This window comes from Salmo salar, chromosome ssa23 (assembly GCF_905237065.1).
Source record: "Salmo salar chromosome ssa23, Ssal_v3.1, whole genome shotgun sequence".
In the NCBI taxonomy this organism is placed as follows: domain Eukaryota; kingdom Metazoa; phylum Chordata; class Actinopteri; order Salmoniformes; family Salmonidae; genus Salmo; species Salmo salar.
In genome coordinates this window covers 38739418-38763681 of record NC_059464.1, presented here as the reverse complement: position 1 = coordinate 38763681, position 24264 = coordinate 38739418, and the positions used below count along the sequence as shown (strand labels likewise).

The window sequence follows — 24264 nt, the reverse complement described above, 5'->3', positions numbered from 1 at the left end:
ATTGGGGAGAAGGGCCTAGATCAGGGTGGTGACCAAGAACTCGATGGTCACTCTGACAGAGCTCTAGAGTTCCTCTGTGGAGATGGGAGAACCTTCCAGAAGGACAACCATCTCTGCAGCACTCCACGAATCAGTCCTTTATGTTAGAGTGGCCAGACAGAAGCCACTCGTCAGTAGAGAAGAGTTTCTCTACTGAGAGAGAAACATGATTCTCTGGTCTGATGAAACTAAGATTGAACTCTTTGGCCTGAATGCGGCACAAAGTACAGAGAGATCCTTGATGAAAACCTGCTCCAGAGTGCTCAGGACCTCAGACTGGGGCGAAGGTTCACCTTCCAACGGGACAACAACCCGAAGCACACAGCCAAGACAACGCAGGAGTAGCTTCGTCTCTGAATGTCCTTGAGTGGCCCAGACAGAGCCCGGACTTGAACCCGATCAAACATCTCTGGAGGCACCTGAAAATAGCTGTGCAGCGACACTCCCCATCCAACCTGACAGAGCTTGAGAGGATCTGCAGAGAAGAATGGGAGAAACTCCCCAAATACTGGTGTGCCAAGCTTGTAGCGTCATACCCAAGAAGACTCAAGGCTGTAATCACTGCCAAAGGTGCTTCACAAAGTACTGAGTAAAGGGTCTGAATACTTCTGTAAAACCTGTTGTTGCTTTGTCATTATGGGGTATTGTGTGTAGATTGTTGAGGAAAACAAACCTTTTTATCCATTTTAAAATAAGGCTGTAACATAACAAAATGTGGAAAAAGTCAAGGGGTCTGAATACTTTCCAAATGCAATGTATGTAGTGAGGCTATGTTGAACTAGTTGTGTGAACCAATTTTAATTTGCAGTTACACCCCCAAAATGGCTGACTTGCCATGTTTTCAGAAAATTAAAAAACATCTCTGACATTGGGTGCAAGAAGCATCATGACACAAGATGATAGGGTATGGGTTTGTTTACACGCCATGGTAATAGAGATACTAACCATTATAAGAAGAACAGCAACCGACGCTGCATGATGTCAAAAGCAATTTCAACCTAATCATTATTTCCCTGTTTTGACTTGAAGGCCAAACAAAGGAACCTTCATTTGTGGCACGGCCATTTAGTGCACTGTGTGATTGTTATTCCTATTTTCAATTTGGAGGAAATTAAAAAAAGATGGCTTTTAATGAATATCCCATATCAATGAATGTCACTTTCCCTTATTCCCTCATCCTTGAATAAATTGCATGCCAGTTGCAATTGTATCCCAACTGAAAGCAATTGGAAAATATTATGATTCAGGCTATGTAGCAAGTGAAAAAGCAATATCACCACAGAAAGCTCTCTCTCATTTCCTGCTATAATTTCATTATTTGTGATCATGAGTGGGCCTGGTTATGCCTGAGATGTTTATTCCACAATGAAGAGTATCACATGGTGTTAATTTGCACTCATTGCTTTTGCCTTTCACCAGTTGATCACTAGTCATGATCTTCAGTTTAGAATGCAATTAGTTTAACCAGCTGTGTTTGCTAGGGATGGGGGAAAAGTGTGACTGGCCCCCGAGGACTGGAGTTGCTCTATCTGATACAGGAGAAATGGAAGACACGTTGTTCTCAAAGTAAGGAAAGTGTGTCTGGATAACATTGGTGGCAGTGTTTGAATTTCATGCTTAAAACAGATCTTTCTTTTGTCTCTGTCTTTCTTTTTGTGAATCTGTACATAAACGTTCCTTGTCTTCCATTAAAATCTCTCTATAAAGTAGTATATGCAAAATGCTAGATAGTATTTTGAAGAATAACTCACCAAAGGCTTTCTCTGCTAGTAAATGTCGAACTAAAACACAGATTAAACAAGGAAGTGCCCTTGACAAATGACTCTGAATTGCATAACTGTATATTCATGTACTGTATCTATCCTGCTATCATCTATCTGCCCAACTTTTATTTACAATGTCTTTCATTCATCCATCCATCTTCCATCCATCCATCTTCCTTCCATCATTCATCCATCCGTCTTCCATCTTCCTTCATCCCCCCATGTCTGTAATGTCTACATGTTAATGGTTTTAAGTGGATGTACATTGTAAAGTGTTTTAGTCTTTTTCATTATGTCAGACCCCAAGAAGACTTACTGTCGTCATAGCATCAGCTAATGGGGATCCGAATAAAATAATCCATCCATCCTTTATTTAACTAGGCAAGTCAGTTAAGAACAAATTATTATTTTCAATGACGGCCTAGGAACAGTGGGTTAACTGCCTTGTTCAGGGGCAGAATGACAGATTTGTACCTTGTCAGCTCGGGGATTCGAACTTGCAACCTTTTGGTTACTAGTCCAATGCTCTAACCACTAGGCTTTAATCCATCTATCCAACCATCTGTCGATCTAAGCAACCACAACATTAGTTAGGAAACATTATGTTTGTTAAGGTGGGGTAACATGCAGGTGCTTATGTAGTGTACAGCATACATTATACTGTATTGATTGTAAAGAGGCAACACTCCATGGACCATTTGTCTAAATTATTGTAATTTATGTTACCCACATGATTTGTGGATAACATGGATGGATGGATGGATGGATGGAAGGAAGATGGATGGATGGATGATTGAAAGACATTGTAAATAATTGGGCAGATAGATGATAGGCAGGATAGATACAGTATGTTGCACAATAGTTTATGTTGGGAATAACAATTATTATCTAGATATGAAGTGAATGTGCCCTTGTCAAACTGGGAATACATGGAAATAAAAACAGTAGAAATTATTGACTTCAAATTCATAATGGTCAGTCAGTAAATACACACAGAAGTGCAACAATTTTTGTATTCATTCCAAGTTCAATGCAGGGCCTTGTAGCCTTTCTTGATTCTCAGTCCTCTGAGAACTCTCTCTGAACATTCCTGTAGTATAAAGGCTAGCCTTGTGCTGGAAAGTGACCAGTGGAAATGATGAGTCGATCAAGAGATGATGAAATTGACCAGTCAAAAATGACACTCAACGTTTCAAACTTAAAGTTGTTGTGTGAATGTGGGCTTTTGCATTTGGTGAAAGTCCTCCATGGCACTTTCCATGCTAAAACAGGCTTGGGGGCACTAGAGTCCTCTATGTATCTCTTTATCACCACCCCATTGAGCTCCTCTTTTTTCCTAGTCAGTTTCCATCCAACCTTTTTAGGCAAGTAAAGTGTCATGACAGGCCTGATGGAAACAGAGAAATTGTCGGTAAACCAAATGTTGACAAATGATGACCATATTGATATAATAACCATGGTGTGTGGTCCTCCCACTACGACTTGGGAAAGCATGCAGTTCATTAGTCTGCAGATTAAATAAATGACGATGAACTTTACAGGGTGGTGAAAGTGCAAGGTGATGAGCTTGATGTTCCTTTCCAATAAATATCAAGGGTCTAATTCTACTGACATGATGATCAATGCTTGGTTGCTGTTTGACAAATGCAAATAATACCAATAAGTTATTTTTATCTGTATTATGTGAACATGTACAGCCTAACCCAAGTCAATTTGATGGAAACACATCTTTGGCGAGAAAATGTACATATTGCTTTTGTGCGGTTTTAGAATATTCACATTCAAATCTGTCACCAATTGGATGGAAACCTAGCTATTGTCTGTCGGCTTAATTTCTGTGGAACATGCTAGATGGAGGCGTGAAGGACAGTCATGAATTGGAGGTTGTGAGTAGAGAGAGCAGGGGAGAGATCGACAGATAGAAGGAACACTATTGCCGTTCTCTGTGGTTACCATGGGATACCCGTTACTGAGTTTCCTCTTTGGCTCTTCGACCGATGCGTCATACATCATCTAAATGTTGGCAGAATGAATTACTGCAAATAACTACCTGTCTCTTGGTGCTGAACCAGGCATTTTGTTCAACATGTGATCGAATAAGTAAAAAGCTCTGTTTGTGGCATTCAGAATAAGGTATAGAGCTTGGTATTTGCAGTAGTGTTTCCCAAATGGTCTGTTGAGGCCAATTCCTTTTGGATGGCAGCTTATGACTCCCGAGTGGTGCAGCAGTCTAAGGCACTGCATCTCAATGCTAGAGGCGTCACTACAGACCCTGGTTCGATTCCAGGCTGTATCACAACCGGCCGTCATTAGGAGTCCCATAGGGTGACATACAATTGTCCCAGCTTTGTCCGGGTTAGGGTTTGGTAAGCCGTCATTGTAAATAAGAAATTGTTCTTAACTGACTTGCCTGGTTAAATAAAAAAAGTAAATACATGTACTGGGTAGTAGAGACAAAGGTCTGGTTGACCTGGTGGGTCACAATACATTTTCAAAAGCTTTACAAGAATCACAGTATGTTTATGTCAAAAGTAAAGACCTTTGTCTGTCAATGTTAGTGCTTTATTGAAACCATCTAGGTAGATGGAGCGTTTCCATAGTCTGACAAATCTTTCATGTTTACCTTTAACCATGCACACAAACTACATGAAAAATGCCATTCCACTCGAATCCAACCATTTAGAACTTTTGACCTCCATGTCACACATTAGCCCATTTCTACATGGAAACAAGCCTTCACACTTCTGAAGTAGCTCTGCTATCTCTCCATATGAGGAGTCGGGGGGGGGGTAACCATTATCAGACTGTCTTTCACTGGCTGCCTGAGTAGTGAGAATACCAGTGATGAGATACATTAGCTCCCATACAGTCCTGAGGCTGGGGAATCACAATGGAGTGGCCCGGTGATTGGAGTGGCCCAGTGATTGGAGTGGCCCAGAGTCATATCTTATACAGGCTGTCAAACACAATTACAAGGTTAGTTAATTTATGGCTAGACAGACACACACACACTGCACATTCCGACATGCTTTTTGGGTTTGTATTGGAGGAATTATTCTGAAAGCCAGGAAAACTGCCATCTCCTATTTTGTGCCACTTTTGCTGTGGACTAATCTTGCTGATTTAATTCATCCTACAATATTTTTTATAGTGCGTTCTTCTCTAAATTTGGCTTAAAGGTTACATCTCTTTTCGAATGTGTCTTGGAATAGCGATCAGTGTTGGCTATAGACCCTAGTAGCAGCAATGGAGCTTTAGTGTAGTCTTTTCTTGGAGGCAGAACTGAGCGATTTCCCCGTGTATAGGCCAGCTGCAAAGTCAAAATTGGCTATATTGTAAAAATGTATAAAAATAATGTTCTTTTTGGTCTTAATTTATGGTTAGGGTTATGGTTAGGTTCAAAATCAGATGTGATGACTTTGTGGCTGTGGCAGCTAGTGACCACTCTGCAGAGCTGCCTCCAGAACAAGACTCATGGTGAGCCTCAGCCGATGTCTACATCTCCTTGTTTAAAACATGGACTCAACCAAGCATGAGCCAGTGCACTGCATTACAATATGTCATTTGGACAGGAACATTACCATAGCATATCTTTGGCCTTTTCACTAGGAGTGAGACCTAGTGGCAAAGAACTGAAGTACTCAAGTAATTTCACTCTCCATTGCCGAGTAAATCACATCTCTCTTTTTTACAGACATGCAACAACTTTGATATTTTTTATTTGATAAACAAACCCAGATTTTTGTTTTTGTTTGACTCATCTGAAAGGACAAGCTACTTAATCTCCTAATTCATCATGAATGTATACAAGCTTGGTGTCCTTGCTGTCTTCAACTCTTAGATTTGTAAGTACTTGCACACGCACAAGTGTGTATGTGGGCACATATCCTTTGGAACAGACATATTTTCTGATACTGTACTGTGTTCATTTTTTCAATCCACTCCTGTGGGACGAGTATCACTGTCAGTGCTGCCTTTTGGCTGTGGTAAGCCACGGATGAGTGCCAAAATGATCTGGCAAGGGGAGAGACAACCGGCAGACTCCCTCCACAGTATACCCAGGCCTCCAAGGGGTTCACCACGGAAACGTCCTCTTCTAAGCAGCCCTCTCTATATCCCAGCAGCCAAAACAGGGAGGTCAGTTTGGTTTTTAAGCTTGGTGAACATGTTGTTTATGTGTTGGTGTAGCATCCAGGTTGGATTGTTGCATTCCATCTCCCTGATTGTTGTTGTGTCAGACAAGGCTATTGTTAGCATGTAGATTCTGTCTGTACCTCCATTTCATATCATTGTCCTTGACTATTTCATTAAGCACTTTACATTAGATCAGAAATAAATTAGCTGTCAAGGAAATATGTTTGAATGGGTAGCATTCGTCCTTTCACAGTAAGACGGCTCTTCACAGTGATTCGGTTTTGTTGTAAAAGAGGGTTTTTGAATAACATGACATTGTCAGGGGAAAAAGCCTCTTCTGGATGACATAGTTGTCAGTTTGACTGCCATAAAAACGAAGGACTAACTGAAGTGGAGAGTGGTGGTTGACGTAGCAAGCAGTTGCACTGTCACTCGGTACGTACACACACCCAAGACACGTTTATCTTGTCAAAGCCGGCGTTGTCGCCCATCACGACTTTGGGGTACTTAGTAGGGCTCAGCCTTATCACTAAAATACGTTTGGGTGGATTAGTGTCTATTTGATAAGGTACATGGCTGAGGCTAATTTTTCCTTCCAAACAACATGGTTTTTGATTTCTGCTTAAGAACAAAAACAGCTTTTTTCCCGAAGAAGCATCAACAACTGACTGTTAGCTATAGTTAATAAGGAATCATTTTTGTGTTCTGTTTCCAAAGTAATTCTTAACTACATAAACTGTACAATAGGGACATATTAAGGGATTGGGTAAGCATCTCTTTTCACCAATGCCATGAGACAAATAATACATGTTGAACATCTTACATGTTTTAAATAAGATGCCCCAAGCAAGGTAAACCCTGAAGTATAAAGCCTGTCCTTGGCAAGCACATAAGTTCTTACCCAAGGTTATGTAGAGCCACAATTTCTTTTAAGTGCATATCCAAGGTCAGAGTTTGCTCACCAAATTTTGTTAAAATGCTCTGCATATGAAATGCTTATGCAGTACAGCACTTTGGTATCTTACTGCTTTGCACTGTGATTTTCCTATCCAGAGTTATTTTTGCTACCCTATGTCGGAGCACCTTTGATCATGTCTTTTCTGAGGGTAGAAGTCAAGGATTGAGATCAGAGATGGGGAAAAGGAATCCAACCCTGAGAGGAAAGAAAAGACAGGGAAAGTCACACTGGGGGAGGTAGTACTAAGACAGGGAAGGTCACACTGGGGGAGGTAGTACTAAGACAGGGAAGATCACACAGGGGGAGGTAGTACTAAGACAGGGAAGGTCACACTGGGGGAGGTAGTACTAAGACAGGGAAGATCACACAGGGGGAGGTAGTACTAAGACAGGGAAGGTCACACAGGGGGAGGTAGTATTAACACAGGGAAGGTCACACGGGGAGGTAGTACTAAGACAGGGAAGGTCACACTGGGGGAGGTAGTACTAAGACAGGGAAGGTCACACAGGGGGAGGTAGTATTAACACAGGGAAGGTCACACGGGGAGGTAGTACTAAGACAGGGAAGGTCACACGGGGAGGTAGTACTAAGACAGGGAAGATCACACGGGGAGGTAGTACTAAGACAGGGAAGATCACACAGGGGGAGGTAGTACTAAGACAGGGAAGGTCACACTGGGGGAGGTAGTACTAAGACAGGGAAGGTCACACAGGGGGAGGTAGTATTAACACAGGGAAGGTCACACGGGGAGGTAGTACTAAGACAGGGAAGGTCACACGGGGAGGTAGTACTAAGACAGGGAAGGTCACACGGGGAGGTAGTACTAAGACAGGGAAGATCACACGGGGAGGTAGTACTAAGACAGGGAAGATCACACAGGGGGAGGTAGTACTAAGACAGGGAAGGTCACACTGGGGGAGGTAGTACTAAGATAGGGAAAGACACACAGAGGGAGGTAGTACTAAGACAGGGAAGATCACACAGGGGGAGGTAGTATTAACACAGGGAAGGTCACACGGGGAGGTAGTACTAAGACAGGGAAGGTCACACAGGGGAGGTAGTACTAAGACAGGGAAGATCACACGGGGAGGTAGTACTAAGACAGGGAAGATCACACAGGGGGAGGTAGTACTAAGACAGGGAAGATCACACAGGGGGAGGTAGTACTAAGACAGGGAAGGTCACACAGGGGGAGGTAGTACTAAGACAGGGAAGATCACACAGGGGGAGGTAGTACTAAGACAGGGAAGATCACACGGGGAGGTAGTACTAAGACAGGGAAGATCACACTGGGGGAGGTAGTATTAACACAGGGAAGGTCACACGGGGAGGTAGTACTAAGACAGGGAAGGTCACACGGGGAGGTAGTACTAAGACAGGGAAGATCACACTGGGGGAGGTAGTACTAAGACAGGGAAGGTCACACTGGGGGAGGTAGTACTAAGACAGGGAAGGTCACACTGGGGGAGGTAGTACTAAGATAGGGAAAGACACACAGAGGGAGGTAGTACTAAGACAGGGAAGATCACACTGGGGGAGGTAGTACTAAGACAGGGAAGGTCACACAGGGGGAGGTAGTACTAAGACAGGGAAGATCACACAGGGGGAGGTAGTACTAAGATAGGGAAAGACACACAGAGGGAGGTAGTACTAAGACAGGGAAGATCACACAGGGGGAGGTAGTACTAAGACATGGAAGATCACACAGGGGGAGATAGTACTAAGACAGGGAAGGTCACACTGGGGGAGGTAGTACTAAGACAGGGAAGATCACACAGGGGGAGGTAGTACTAAGACAGGGAAAGTCACACTGGGGGAGGTAGTACTAAGACAGGGAAGGTCACACTGGGGGAGGTAGTATTAACACAGGGAAGGTCACACGGGGAGGTAGTACTAAGACAGGGAAGGTCACACTGGGGGAGGTAGTATTAACACAGGGAAGGTCACACGGGGAGGTAGTACTAAGACATGGAAGGTCACACAGGGGGAGATAGTACTAAGACAAGGTGTGGGAAAAAAAGTTGGAGAGAGAGGAAAGGAGCAGAGAGAAAGAGGGAAAGAGAGAGGATGTGTGTGAGTATATTTACCATACAGCTGATCCACAGCACCATTTCTGAGGCTGAATGAATGGATGAAGGGGAGAGATTAAAGCCTAGGCGTTGGGAAGTCTGCATTCAGTCACTGCAGTGACCGCGGGTGCCCTCTCGCATGCTGATGAACTCCTATGAATGGGCCCATGGACTCTCCCTACTCCAATATCTACGAGGCCCCAACAGACAAATGGCAGTTTCTCTCCAGAGAGACCAGAAGGGTATATATACTATGTACCTGGCTTAAGGAGTTAGCGAGGTAACTTTGGTCAACTCTGAGTTCAAGTCGGGATAACCGGTATCACACAAGTGGCTCATGTTTTAGTCAGACTAATTTCTATGACAACGAATGCTTCAGAACTATCCTGCTCCGGGGCAGGCTAATTCAGAATTGACACAATTCATCCTAAATGGAGTGTCTGAGCCGCAAGTTGAGGACCAATTAAATCAGATTCCCTCCCTCTTGCAAATGTATATATACAGTTGAAGTCGGAAGTTTACATACACCTCAGCCAAATACATTTAAACTTAGTTTTTCACAATTCCTGACATTTAATCCTGGTACAAATTCCCTGTCTTAGGTCAGTTAGGATCACCACTTTATTTTAAGAATGTGAAATGTCAGAATAATAGTAGAGAGAATTATTTATTTCAGCTTGTATTTATTTCATCACATTCCCAGCGGGTCAGAAGTTTACATACACTTAATTAGTATTTAGTAGCATTGCCTTTAAATTGTTTAACTTGGGTCAAACGTTTTGGGTAGCCTTCCACAAGCTTCCCACAATAAGTTGGGTGAATTTTGGTCCATTCCTCTTGACAGAGCTGGTGTAACTGAGTCAGGTTTGTAGGCCTCCTTGTTCGCACACGTTTTTTCAGTTCTGTCTACAAATGTTTTATAGGATTGAGGTCAGGGCTTTGTGATGGCCACTCAAATAAATACCTTGACTTTGTTGTCCTTGAGCCATTTTGCCACAACTTTGGAAGTATGCTTGGGGCCATTGTCCATTTGGAAGACCCATTTGCGGCCAAGCTTTTACTTCCTGACTGATGTCTTGAGATGTTGCTTCAATATATCAATATAATTTTCTTTCCTCATGATGCCATCTATTTTGTGAAGTGCACCAGTCCCTCCTGCAGCAAAGAACACCCACAACATTATGTCGCCACCCCCGTGCTTCACGGTTGGGATGGTGTTCTTCAGCTTGCAAGCCTCCCCCTTTTTCCTCCAAACATAACGATGGTCATTATGGCCAAACAGTTCTATTTTGGTTTCATCAGACCAGAGGATATTTCTCCAAAAAATTTCTATCTTTGTCACCATGTGCAGTTGCAAACCATAGTCTGGCTTTTTTTATGGCGGTTTTGGAGCAGTGGCTTCTTCCTTGCTGAGCGGCCTTTCAGGTTATGTCGATATAGGACTTGTTTTACTGTGGATATAGATACTTTTGTACCTGTTTCATCCAGCATCTTCACAAGGTCGATTGCTGTTGTTCTGGGATTGATTTGCACTTTTCGCACCAAAGTACGTTCCTTTCTAGAAGACAGAAAGCATCTCCTTCCTGAGCAGTATGACAGCTGCGTGGTCCCATGGTGTTTATACTTGTGTACTATTGTTTGTACAGATGAATGTGGTACCTTCAGGCATTTGGAAATTGCTGCAAGGATGAACCAGACTTGTGGAGGTCTACTATTTTTTTTCTGAGGTCTTGTCTGATTTCTTTTGATTTTCCCATGATGTCAAGCAAAGAGGCACTGAGTTTGAAGGTAGGCCTTGAAATGCATCCACAGGTACACCTCCAGTTGACTCAAATGATGTCAATTAGCCCATCAGAAGCTTCTAAAGCCATGCCATAATTTTCTGGAATTTCCCAAGCTGTTTCAAGGCACAGTCAACTTAGTGTATGTAAACTTCTGACCCAATGGAATTGTGATACAGTGAATTATAAGTGAAATTGTCACGGCTGTTCGAATGATCGGACCAAAATGCAGCGTCGGTTTCGTTCCACATATTTATTGGACAGTGAAACTTAATGCGATACAAAAATAAACTGAAGGAAAAAAACAACAAACCGTGACGCAGGAGGAACAAACACACTCAAATAATAGTGGGACAAACATCAACTTAAATATGGCCTCCAATTAGAGACAACGACAACCGGCTGCCTCTAATTGGAGGTCATGCCAAACAAAAACCAACCTAGAAATACAAAATTAGAAACTAAACATAGAAATACAAAAATGAAAAAACACTCCCTGTCACGCCCTGACCTACTCTACCATAGAAAATAACAACTTACTATGGTCAGGACGTGACAGAAATAATCTGTCTGTAAACAATTGTTGGAAAAATTACTTGTGTCATGCACAAAGTAGATGTCCTAACCGACTTGCCCAAACTATAGTTTGTTAACAAGAAATTTGTGGAGTGGTTGTAAAACGAGTTTTAATGACTCCAACCTAAGTGTTTGTAAACTTCCGACTTCAACTGTATATATATTTTTTAAAGACATTATAATGTATCACATTACTTATTTTGTAATTACAAGGAACATTTGAATGTTCACGTAGAGTAAAACGTTTGTATAACGTTCTAAAAATATTTTATTGATAGCAGTGGGGGAAAAAGTGCTGTGTTCATTGATAAGCACAGTAAAGCACATCAAAGACGGCATTAACAATACATAGTAAGAGAAAGACGGCACTTCTAAAAGCCTATTTCACATCATAGCCTGCTGAATTTGCAAGATAACTTTAATTTCATGCTGATTTTGGCAAACATTGTCTCAATGAAGAGTTCTGACTCGCTCATGGATTGATGTTTCAGCATTGTCTCAATGAAGAGTTCTGACTCGCTCATGGATTGATGTTTCAGCATTGTCTCAATGAAGAGTTCGGAATTCGACTGGCCTTGTGTGACATGCACAATCAGTTACTAGCCTGTTAGAGTTGGCGGCAGACGGACGAGCAATATCCACCATCGTAGTACGGATGAAACCCGAGCTGGAATGTGAAACTATCTGTAACTAGCTAATTAAAAAAAGCCTGGTTACATCTAGCTACGTGCAGTGTATCGTTATACCCCTCAGGGTTCCCCAGCATCCAAATAAAGTGGTTGAAAAAAAGCCAACAACATTTCTGGTTTCTCATGGAAGGGGATGGGTTAGTATGTAACGTGGGGGGGGGGAAATGTACTATTTAGACCCTGTGGAGTAATAGCGGATCTCGCAGGGGTTTTGAATACATTCCATTAAAACACAGCACCATGCGTAAACATGAGGGTTCACTTATTGTTCTTCATCTTCCCTCTAATGGTGTTTCTAGCTGTTTCTTGACAAGGAAACATAATACAAGGCCACACCAGAAAATAATTACTGCACATACTATGGAAAAATAGCAGATTTTCCTGTGACGAAAGAGAAATATCTAAGGTCATGCAGCCACCTTGGTTCTAATGGAAAATGTACTTGATATTTAATTAAAATTAGGTTAGCTACACACTCACCTACACAACTTCTGAACAATGGTAGTGTACCAAGACTTACATACATGGGCATTTAGAAATGTTTTATGTCAAAAGGCTGCAAAGTCATTAACGAAGTAACATTGGAAGAGAGTGAACATTGAAATAACTTTGAGAGTTATTTGGATGAGGTGAAAGGGAGAAGAGAAAGAATCAAATCATCTCGTGAAAATGTTCCAATAATCACTGAAGTGCTCAAGCAACTCATTTGCCCGAAATAGATTGGATTGAAAGTTTCAGTTTTCTGATGATAACAGTTGCAGCAAGGCTCATCCAGAGAAAGGTTTTCTATGGCTGCTCTGACAGAGGTGTAATATTTCTTTGCCTTTGTAAATGTAGGCTAAATTATGACAGGGTGAATTATGACAAGTAATAAACTCTGCCTTGGATTCAGCAGAATGGTTGATGGTCAGTGCTATCCGGATCCTTGGGACCTCCTACCCTAACCTTAACTCATACCTTTACCTTAACCATAACCCTTACCTTACCTTAACCCTTACCTTAACCATTTTACATTTCAACTTCAATTGGTAAGGACGTGGCACGGATTCCGGACAGCACAGAACAATGGTTGATGAGGCAAACAAAGACAGGGGAAGTATTTTGGATGAACACCAACAGGAAGTTTATCTGTTCAGTTTTAGGATTCATATGATTGATGTACGGTATGTACCACATGTTACTGACATTATGCACCATTGTGGACATAGGCAGTAGTGAATGCAGCATTATTTAACATTGGACTTGTGACTGGCTTTGACCTACAGTATGCCATGACAAAATAAATGTTGCTTGTGTTTAACATTGTTTGTTGAGGTGAACATTCCCACATCCATTTGAGCTCAGCAGACGCAGGACAGAAAATAGACAGCAACAATGGAAAGCAGAGATTTCACACCTGGAAAAAAGCCCTATTGGATTGAATCATGGAATGATTCAAATGACATACATACCTTTTCCCTGTAGCATAATCACAGTGTGCCTTATCTTATTTTCAATAGCCACCTTTGAGAATGTTCTACCTCTGGATAGCAAGCATGTGATATGTGGTGATTTGGTCATTCACAAATAAATGTAAGATCTAAGCTGCCCATGATGCGATAGGGAACTCAAGAAGGTTTTCTATTCATACAAATGTGAAGAAGATAATGGCCTCTTGTTGTTTATGATTTAGCAGATGAATAAGGTAGGGTTCAAATGGGAGCAGTATTTTACTCAACTCTTCCTCACAAAGAATGTCACAGACCTAACAAGAGAGAGCTTACAAAAGTATGTTTGCTTTACCTCAACTTGAACAGCGAAAGGACAAACCAACCCCTTTTTTTGATAGGCGTACTGTGATACTAAAGGAAAGAATCTGCTGGGAAAAATGTTTGATTTCATTGCTCAAGGTTGTTTCTTGGCATGCTTGAAAAGGAGAAGCATGCAGAATAAAGATGCCATGTCCATTTTGGAGTTTTCATTTGCAGTCAGAAAATCAAGCCAGATGAGAATGATATCTGAGCAAGGGAGGGAATGTACAGAAATCCCAGAAAGCGCTTGAGTGAGATGTCAATAATCACATCAATGATGTAGTTTCACAGTAGAGACTGCTAATCCGTCTCCATCTTTCAGCTTTTGATGGAGTGTTTATTTACCCCATCTGCACATGCATCTTCATCTAGCCATCATTAATGTGACAGGCCTATTTTATAGCAGCATAATGTATATTTACGGCAGACCTGGACCTTCGCTTTCTCTCCTTAAAGCTACATACAGGCAGGACCAATTCTAACGTGGTCAGTGCTATTCGGGATCCTTGGGACGTCCATACCCTAAACACTAACCTTAACCCTTATCTTTTTTATATTTTTATATTTCAACTTCAATGGGGGCTGGGGACGTCCCAAGGAATGCCGGATAACACGGACCATTCTAATGAGTTAACGTTCATACCTTGCTTGTCAAATAGCCGTTTTTTTTCGTATATATCTTAATCTCACTTCTATCTACGAACTAAATATACTTTCCTGCAACCTGCCTCACCCATTGTGGTACGGATCTGCTATTTTGATTCCTTAAAACTGGAACTTCCATCAGGAGCTAGCCAGCTAACTAGCTACTAGTCTTTGTTAGCCACGGCTAGCTGTCCTCGCCTTTTTCCAACGGATTCAGCTAGCCTTAGCTCGGACAATCACCTGCAAGTCTGCACAGCGTGATATCAAACCAGAGCATATCGGACTGCGTCTCTCTACCATATCACCGGATTCCTGCCGCTCTGGATCATTACACTGGATCATTACTCCTAGCTAGCTAGCTAACTAGTTGCAAACGAATGGCTACTGTTAGCTAACGCCACTGTCCCGAAGCAAGCACCAGCTAGCCTCGAGCAAGGCCCATATACCAACTAATTCTAGGGCTACAATTACGTCCTTTGCCAATTGGCCTGGACCCTTTATCGTCGACACGGGGCCCCGCCGATCCATCACAACTGGACTGCCGACGTGATCGCCCGATGTGGTCTGAACAGGCTATTCTGTTACGATATCGCCGCAGAACCATCTACTAGCACCGGCCCGTTAGCCTTTTCTGAATGCTGTGTCCCCTGCTCGCCCAGTGTAGTAGTGAATACCGTACAGCACCCTGTCTCACCTATTGCTACTCTTTTGACCCTATGATCACTCGGCTACACAGCTGATTCCTCCTTCACTGTTTCAAAACACGGTACCTCATTTTGTTTACCTCAGCCTCGAACTCAGGTCCTGTATGTATCTAACTGACCCACTCTGCACTTTCTTCGCCATTTACCCATTGTTGTCTTAGCTCTCCTGATCAACACCTGTGATTGCTTTATGCCTCTCTATAATGTTAATATGCCTTGTCTACTGCTGTCTTGGCTAGTTTTTATTGCTTTATTTCACTGTAGAGCCCCCAGTCCCGCTCAAATTGCCTTAGATAGCTATTTTGTCCCACCCCACACACATGCGGAGACCTCACCTATGTTAATTGATAACTCCAGAGACAAAAGTTCTCTCATCACGCAACACATTCTTACCATACCCTTGTCTGTACATTATGCTTTGAATCTATTCTACCACACGCAGAAATCTGCTCCTTTTATTCTCTGTCCCCAACGCACTAGACGACCAGTTCTTATAGCCTTTAGCTGTATCCTTATCCTACTCCTCCTCTGTTCCTCTGGTGATGTAGAGGTTAACCCAGGCCCTGTAGCCCCGAGTTCCACTCCTATTCCCCAGGCGCTCTCTTTTGATGACTTCTGTAACCGTAATAGCCTTGGTTTCATGCATGTTAACATGAGAAGCCTCCTCCCTAAGTTTTTTTTTTTCACTGCTTTAGCACACTCTGCCAACCCTGATGTTCTAGCCATGTCTGAATCCTGGCTTAGGAAGGCCACAAAAAATTCTGAAATTTTCATTCCCAACTAACATTTTCCGCCAAGATAGAACTGCCAAAGGGGGTGGAGTTGCAATCTACTGCAGAGACAGCCTGCAGAGTTCTGTCATGCTATCCAGGTCTGTGCCCAAACAGTTGGAGCTTCTACTTTTAAAGATCTATCTCTCCAGAAATAAGTCTCTCACTGTTGCCGCTTTTTACAGACCCCCCTAAGCCCACATCTGCGCCCTGGACACAATATGTGAATTAATTGCCCCCCATTTATCTTCAGAGTTTGAACTGTTAGGTGACCTAAACTGGGATATGCTTAACAACCCGGCCGTCCTACAATCTAAACTAGATGCCCTCAATCTCACACAAATTATCATGGGACCTACCAGGTACAACCCCAAATCCATAAACTCAGGCACCCTCATAGATATCATTCGTTTTGGACGGTTCTGTATTATTGACTGTATGTTTTGTTTATTCCATGTGTAACTCCGTGTTGTATGTGTCAAATTGCTATGCTTTATCTTGGCCAGGTCGCAGTTGCAAATGAGAACTTGTTCTCAACTAGCCTACCTGGTTAAATAAAGGTGAAATAAATAAATAAATAAAAAATATCATACTGACCAACCTGCCCTCTAAATACACCTCTGCTGTCTTCAACCAGGATCTCAGCGATCACTGCCTCATTGCCTGTGTCCGTAATGGGTCCGCGGTCAAACAACCACCCCTCATCACAGTCAAAAGCTCCCTAAAACACTTCAGCGAGCAGGCCTTTCTAATCGACGTGGCCCAGGTATCCTGGAAAGATATTGAACTCATTCCGTCAGTAGAAGATGCCTGGTTGTTCTTTAAAAATGCTTTCCTCTTAAATAAGCATGCCCCATTCAAAAAATGTTGAACCAGGAACAGATATAGCCCTTGGTTTACTCCAGACCTGACTGCCCTTGACCAGCACAAAAACATCCTGTGGTGTACTGCATTGGCATTGAATAACCCCCGCGATATGCAACTTTTCAGGGAAGTTAGGAACCAATATACACAGGCAGTTAGGAAAGAAAAGGCTAGCTTTTTCAAACAGAAATTTGCATCCTGTAGCACAAACTCCAAACATTTCTGGGACACTGTAAAGTCCATTGAGAATAACAGCACCTTCTGCCAGCTGCCCACTGCACTGAGGTTAGGAAACACTGTCACCACCGATAAATCTACGATTATCAGGAATTTCAATAAGCATTTTTCTATGGCTGGCCTTGCTTTCCACCTGAACAGCTCTGCCTGGTCAACAGCTCTGCACCCCCCACAGCAACTTGCCCAAGCCTCCCCCATTTCTCCTTCACCCAAATCCAGATAGCTGATGTTCTGAAAGAGCTGCAAAATCTGGACCCCTACAAATCAGCTGGGCTAGACAATCTGGACCCTCTATTACTAAAATCATCCGCCGCAATTGTTGCAACCACTATTACTAGCCTGTTCAACCTCTCTATCGTATTGTCTGAAATCTCAAAAGATTGGAAAGCTGCCACGGTCATCCCCCTCTTCAAAGGGGGGAGACACTCTAGACCCAAACTGTTACAGACCTATATCTATCCTACCCTGCCTTTCTAAGGTCTTCGAAAGCCAAGTTAACAGATCACCGACCATTTCGAATCCCACCAGACCTTCTCCGCAATGCAATCTGTTTTTTGAGCTGGTCATGGGTGCACCTCAGCCACGCTCAAGTTCCTAAACGATATCATAATCACCATCGACAAAAGGCAATACTGTGCAGCCATATTCATCGACCTGGCCAAGGCTTTCGACTCTGTCAATCACCACATTCTTATCAGCAGACTCAACAGACTTGGTTTCTTAACCTCTTACATCTAGACGTTCCGCTAGCGGAACACCTGCTCCAATATCCAATGATAGGCGTGGCGCGAATTACAAATTCCTCAAAAATACAAAAACTTCAATTTTTCAAACATATGACTATTTCACAGCATTTTAACCTCTTGGGGCTAGACAAGACTCTCCTTTATCTAACCACACTGTCCGATTTCAAAAAGGCTTTACGCCGAAAGCAAAACATTAGATTATGTCAGCAGAGTACCAAGCCAGAAATGTGTAATCAGACACCCATTTTGTCAAGCTAGCATATAATGTCACAAAAACCCAGAAAACCAGCCTAATGCAACACTAACCTTTGAATCTTCATCAGATGACACTCCTAGGACATTATGTTATACAATACATGCATGTTTTGTTCAATCAAGTTCATATTTATATCAAAAAACAGCTTTTTACTTATGCATGTGACGTTCAGGAACTCGCATACCCCCCGCAAACTTCCGGGGAATTTGCTAACAATTTACTAAATTACTCACGATAAACGTTCACAAAGCATAACAATTATTTTAAGAATTATAGATACATTACTCCTCTATGCACTCGATATGTCCGATTTTAAAATAGCTTTTTGGTGAAAGCACATTTTGCAATATTCTAAGTACATAGCCCAGCCATCACGGCTAGCTATTTAGACACCCGGCAAGTTTAGCACTCACCAATATCAGATTTACTATTATAAAAGTTTGATTACCTTTTGTTGTCTTCGTCAGAATGCACTCCCAGGACTGCTACTTCAATAACAAATGTTGGTTTGGTCCAAAATAATCCATCGTTATATCCGAATAGCGGCGTTTTGTTCGTGCGTCCCAGACACTATCCGAATGGTAAAGAAGGGTCGTGCGCATGGCGCAATTCGTGACCAAAAAATTCTAAATATTCCATTACCGTACTTCGAAGCATGTCAACCGCTGTTTAAAATCAATTTTTATGCAATTTATCTCGTAAAAAAGCGATAATATTCCGACCGGGAATCTCCTTTTTGGCAAACAGAGGAAAAATCACAAAGACGGGGGCGGCCAAGGCACGCGCCTAAGCCCACAGTCCCTTGATCGGCCACTTGAGAAAGGCGATAATGTGTTTCAGCCTGGGGCTGGGATGACGACATTCTGTTTTTTCCCGGGCTCTGAGCGCCCATGGAAGACGTAGGAAGTGTCACATTAGAGCAGAGATCCTTTGTAAAAGATAGAGATGGCAAAGAAGTTCAAGAAATGGTCAGACAGGCCACTTCCTGTAAAGGAATCTCTCAGGTTTTGACCTGCCAATTGAGTTCTGTTATACTCACAGACACCATTCAAACAGTTTTAGAAACTTTGGAGTGTTTTCTATCCAAAGCCAATAATTATATGCATATTCTAGTTACTGGGCAAGAGTAGTAACCAGATTAAATCGGGTACGTTTTTTATCCAGCCGTGAAAATACTGCCCCCTAGCCATAACAGGTTAAATGACTGCCTCACCTGGTTCACCAACTACATCTCAGACAGAGTTCAGTGTGTCAAATCGGAGGGCCTGTTGTCCGGACCTCTGACAGTCTCTATGGGGGTGCCACAGGGTTCAATTCTCGGGCCGACTCTTTTCTCTGTATACGTCAATGATGTCGCTCTTGCTGCTGGTGATTCTCTGATCCACCTCTAAGCAGATGACACCATTCTGTATACTTCTGGCCCTTATTTGGACACTGTGTTGACTAACCTCCAGACGAGCTTTAATGCCATACAACTCTCCTTCCGTGGCCTCCAACAGCTCTTAAATGCAAGTAAAACTAAATGCATGCTCTTCAACCGATCGCTGCCCACCCGCCTAGCTTCACTACTCTGGACGGTTCTGACTTAAAATATGTGGACAACTACGAATACCTAGGTGTCTGGTTAGACTGTAAACTCTCCTTCCAGTCTCATATTAAGCATCTCCAATCCAAAATTAAATCTAGAATCGGCTTCCTATTTCGCAACAAAGAATCCCCCACTCATGCTGCCAAACATATCCTCGTAAAGCTGACCATCCTACCGATCCTTGACTTCGGCGATGTCATTTACAAAATAGCCTCCAACACTCTACTCAGCAAATTGGATGCGTCTATCACAGTGCCATCCATTTCATCACCAAAAGCCCCAAAGCCCCATATACTACCCACCACTGCGACCTGTATGCTCTCGTTGGCTGACCCTCGCTTCATATTCATCGCCAAACCCACTGGCTCCAGGTCATCTATAAGTCATTGCTAGGTTAAGCCCCGCCTTTTCTCAGCTCAATGGTCACCATAGCAGCACCCAGCACGTGCTCCAGCAAGTATTTTTCACTGGTCACCCCAAAGCCAATTCCTCCTTTGACCGCCTTTCCTTCCAGTTCTTTGCTGCCAATGACTGGAACAAATTGCAAAAATCACTGAAGCTGGAGACTCATATCTCCCTCACTAGCTTTAAGCATCAGCTATCAGAGCAGCTTACAGATCATTGCACCTGTACATAGCCCATCTGTAAATAGCCCATCCAACTACCTCATCCCCATATTGTTATTTTTTTTATTTATTTTTTTATTCTCCTTTGCACCCCAGTATCTCTACTTGCACATTCATCTTCTACACATCTATCACTCCAGTGTTTATTTGCGAAATTGTAATTATTTAGCCACTACGGCTTATTTATTGCCTTACCTCCCTAATCTTACTTAATTTGCACACACTGTGTATAGACTTTTCTATTGTGTTACTGACTGTATGTTTGTTTATTCCACGTGGTACTCTGTGTTGTTGTTTGTCACACTGCTTTGCTTTATCTTGGCCAGGTCGCAGTTGTAAATGAGAACTTGTTCTCAACTGGTTTACCTGGTGAAATAAAATGAATTTAAAAAATGATTTGGAATATGGGGTACATGTGGAGCACGGGTGATTGTTCCTCATGTCCAACAGTATTTAGCAACGTGGGATTGGATTGTAACCTTCCCTCCTTCCCCGGGCCTGTGGATATAGCTCAAATGGCCCAGTGGTTGTGCATTGACAGTGCACTGTTGTGTATTCAGTAAAACATATGACAGTGATTTCCTCAATGCTGTAGTTACTGTACTGACGGAGTCTTGGTCTAAATCCCATTGAATCTGCATGTTCAGTTATTTTAATCTAAATGTAATGCAGGTACAAAGTAACTGATCTATAATGAATGTGGCACAAATCAAGTGTAATGTTTCAGAACTGTCGTGCCTTATCAAAGCGTGTGACCTGCCTTACTAGCAAAATAATTGGATGGAGGGCAGGAGGTCCAATTCCAAAGTATTAATATCCCAGTATTTATCCTGACCGTTATATTACTCTCAAACATTTTAGTAGATGCACTTATCTAGAGCAACTTACAGGCACAATTAGGGTTAAGTGCCTTGCTTAACTTCTTGCGGATTAGTGGATTAGCTAACGTCCGGTGAAATTGCAGAGCGCCAAATTCCATTTAAATTACTATAAATATTACATTTTCATGAAATCACAAGTGCAATATATCAAAACCATGTGATTATCTGAGGACAGCACCCAGCACACAAATGCATAAAAAATCATTTTCAACCAGGGAGTTGCGACACGAAAGTCAGAAATAGCGATATAATATATGCCTTACCTTTGAAGACCTTCTTCTGTTGGCAATCCAAAAGGTCCCAGTTACATTACAAATGGTCCTTTTCTTCGATAAATTCCTTTTTTATATCCATAAAAACTCAGTTTAGCTGGCGCACTTCAGTCAATAATCCACTTGGTTTCCCTCCTTCAAAATGCATACAAAATGAATCCCAAACGTTACCAATAAACTTATCCACCAAACAAGTCAATCAACGTTTATAATCAAACCTTAGGTACCCTAATATGCAAATCAACAATAAAATTTAAGACGGAGAATTATTGTCTTTACCGGAGAAAAATACCAAAGAACGCACACTCATTCACGCGCTTGGAAACACTACAGCCAAAATGGGAGCCACCTAGAAAAACTACAATTTCTGGCTAATTTTTCCAAAAACCAGCCTGAAACTCTTTCTAAAGACTGTTGACATCTAGTGGAAGCCCTAGCAACTGCAATCGGGCACGATTTCGCCCTATTATAAAAGTGCCAGACATTGAAATCAGTGGTAGGATGATTTGTTTGGGGGGGGGGATGGTTTGTCCTCGGGGTTTCACCTGCCATTTCAGTTCTGTTATACTCACAGACATTATTTTAGCAGTTTTAGAAACTTTAGAGTGTTTTCTATCCAAATCTACCAATTATATGCATATCCTAGCTTCTGGGCCTGAGTAGCTGCAGTTTACTTTGGGTACGCTTTTCATCCAGACGTCAAAATACCCCCCCCACCCCAAAGACGTTAAGGACACATTAACAGATTTTTCCCCTAGTGAGCTCTGGGATTCAAACCAGTGACCTTCCAGTTACTGGCGCAACATTCTTAACCGCTAGGCTACCTGCTCCGGTTATACCAGAGAACAGATGTGTGGTGCTTCTCTCCATCTCCATTTTAACTGGGAACCCTCTGAGAGGCTGGAACATTTCTCTCTGAATCACTATCCGACAGCCCACCATTACTCTGGATGTGTCCCTGCAGTAAACTTAATTAACTCCCCAGAACCTCTACACTGTGACTTGGGGCCAGATTAAATCACCACACCACGCTGCTTGCAAATTACAACCGCTGACTCTGAGAGCCCACTGAATCCCTATGGAGAAGACCCCAGGGCCAGTCCAATCACACAGGTTAATCTCCAATCAGGAGCTAGGTCAAAAGGTCCCAGAAATTAGATACATCAACAACTCTGGTGTCCAACCAAACCACTGTCCCACCTCATCCATGCACTGAGGAAGGGAAATGAACACTGAAATATGACTGGGATGTATAAGTGGATTTCTAAGGAAACCTCTAGAGACCATTTTATCACGCATGATGGTGTCAGAGCACAAGAGGTTGGTGGCACCTTAATTGGGAAGGACGGGCTCCTGGTAATGGCTGGAGCGGAATATGTATAATATATCAAACACATGTTTTGATGCCATTCCATTGACTCCGTTCCATCATTATTATGAGCCGTCCTCCATTAAGCAGTCTCCACTGTGTCAGAGATGATGTTAGCCTATAGGATGTGAGGGGAATGGCCATGAGGAAGGATACTGGTCCTTTGTGATTGGTTATGTTTGGTGGTGAATGATTGATTGGTCACTGTTCTAGTTTCGCTAAATGCATCCATTTAATGGGACCTTTCACCTCAATGTGTCTAAGCTCTGGAAGTACAGTATCTTCCTCCCATATGATCATTCTGCCATGTGGAATAGCCTTCCCTTCCACTTGTTATCTGTCTGACATAATTTCCTCTTCCTATCTTCAGGTCAGTTGGCAGCAGGTACATGTGAGATTGTCACTCTGGACCGGGACAGCAGTCAGCCGCGGCGGACCATAGCACGACAGACGGCGAGGTGTGCCTGCAAGAAGGGACAGATTGCCGGCACCACGAGAGCCAGACCGGCTTGTGTAGACGGTATGAGCCAAGATCCACCTCCATCCTTCACTTTCAGAGAGAGCCCCCCCAAGCATAGGGATTGAGAGGGGCTTAGAAAGCTCCCCTCGAGGGCCTCTTTGGGCCACCACCCCCTATGTATCCCCAGGACCATTTCTGATGTTGTGGATTACTCTGTTATCTCTGTTGAGGTGGTTCAGGAATCTCGTATGGGAATGGAATGTTGCATAAGCATTTCATCACCTGCTGTTCTTGACCTGGTTGCCATCTGGGGAGGATTGGAAAGCAGCTACTGCCTGCACAGAGAATTGTCTCTCTCTGTGGGGATTCCATTGTACTTATATTACTTTGGACGTTCTATCAAGTTAAAATACCTTCTCTTCATTTGTGCGATACCTACAAAGATGATTTGACAAAAGCCCTCAAAAAGTTCTTAACTTATAAATGCTGAAATTGGCATTTTGCACTAGTTGTGACAGAAATGTGTACCCTTTCTATAATGTTGCCTAGCACCAAAGCGACTATTTTAGGCACCCTCAACTTTGTTTTGGCATTTTGAGAATGCTGCTGATCGCTGTGACCTGTTTTTCCAGCTTTACTGTTGACAACTTGCCTTTGACACTCTTCCTGTAGCTGTTGTTGCTATGATATCTCTCTACCTAAGTGAAACGCATAACACAACATCCTAATGACAAGTTTAACACCTGAGGTGTCTGGTGGTTGTCGTTGCTCTTAAAAACATGTCGGCATACAACTTCAGTGACCTTTACTTACCTAGAGCATGCCGTATCTTTGCAGGCTTGGTATTTATGTCAGGTCGCATCTTAGCTCGGCCACTCATTTTCTTTTGTTGTTTGTTCCAGAAATAAACATTGGGGAACGAACCATAGAGCAGGGTTTACTCCATCAGACTGAAAAAACGAATGAGATTTCAATCATTTTTAATCTTCCCCTCAGTTCTCAAGGTCCCCAAGCTGCAGTACCACGTGCTCCAAATGATTTTGTCCT

At 42.6% G+C, this 24264-nt stretch overlaps 1 protein-coding gene across 3 annotated transcripts in view; it reads left to right on the top strand.

Moving 5' to 3' along the window:
* tafa5 (TAFA chemokine like family member 5) overlaps positions 1-24264 on the top strand; it is a 125113-nt gene that overhangs the window by 62056 nt on the left and 38793 nt on the right. For all 3 annotated transcript variants that reach the window (XR_001323779.2, XR_001323780.2, XM_014170012.2), the window contains exon 2: positions 23128-23277. Coding sequence is in view for 1 of the 3 variants with exons in the window: in XM_014170012.2 (XP_014025487.1) it covers positions 23128-23277 (150 nt within the window). In the remaining 2 variants the exon portion in view is untranslated. The remainder of the gene's footprint in view (positions 1-23127; positions 23278-24264) is intronic.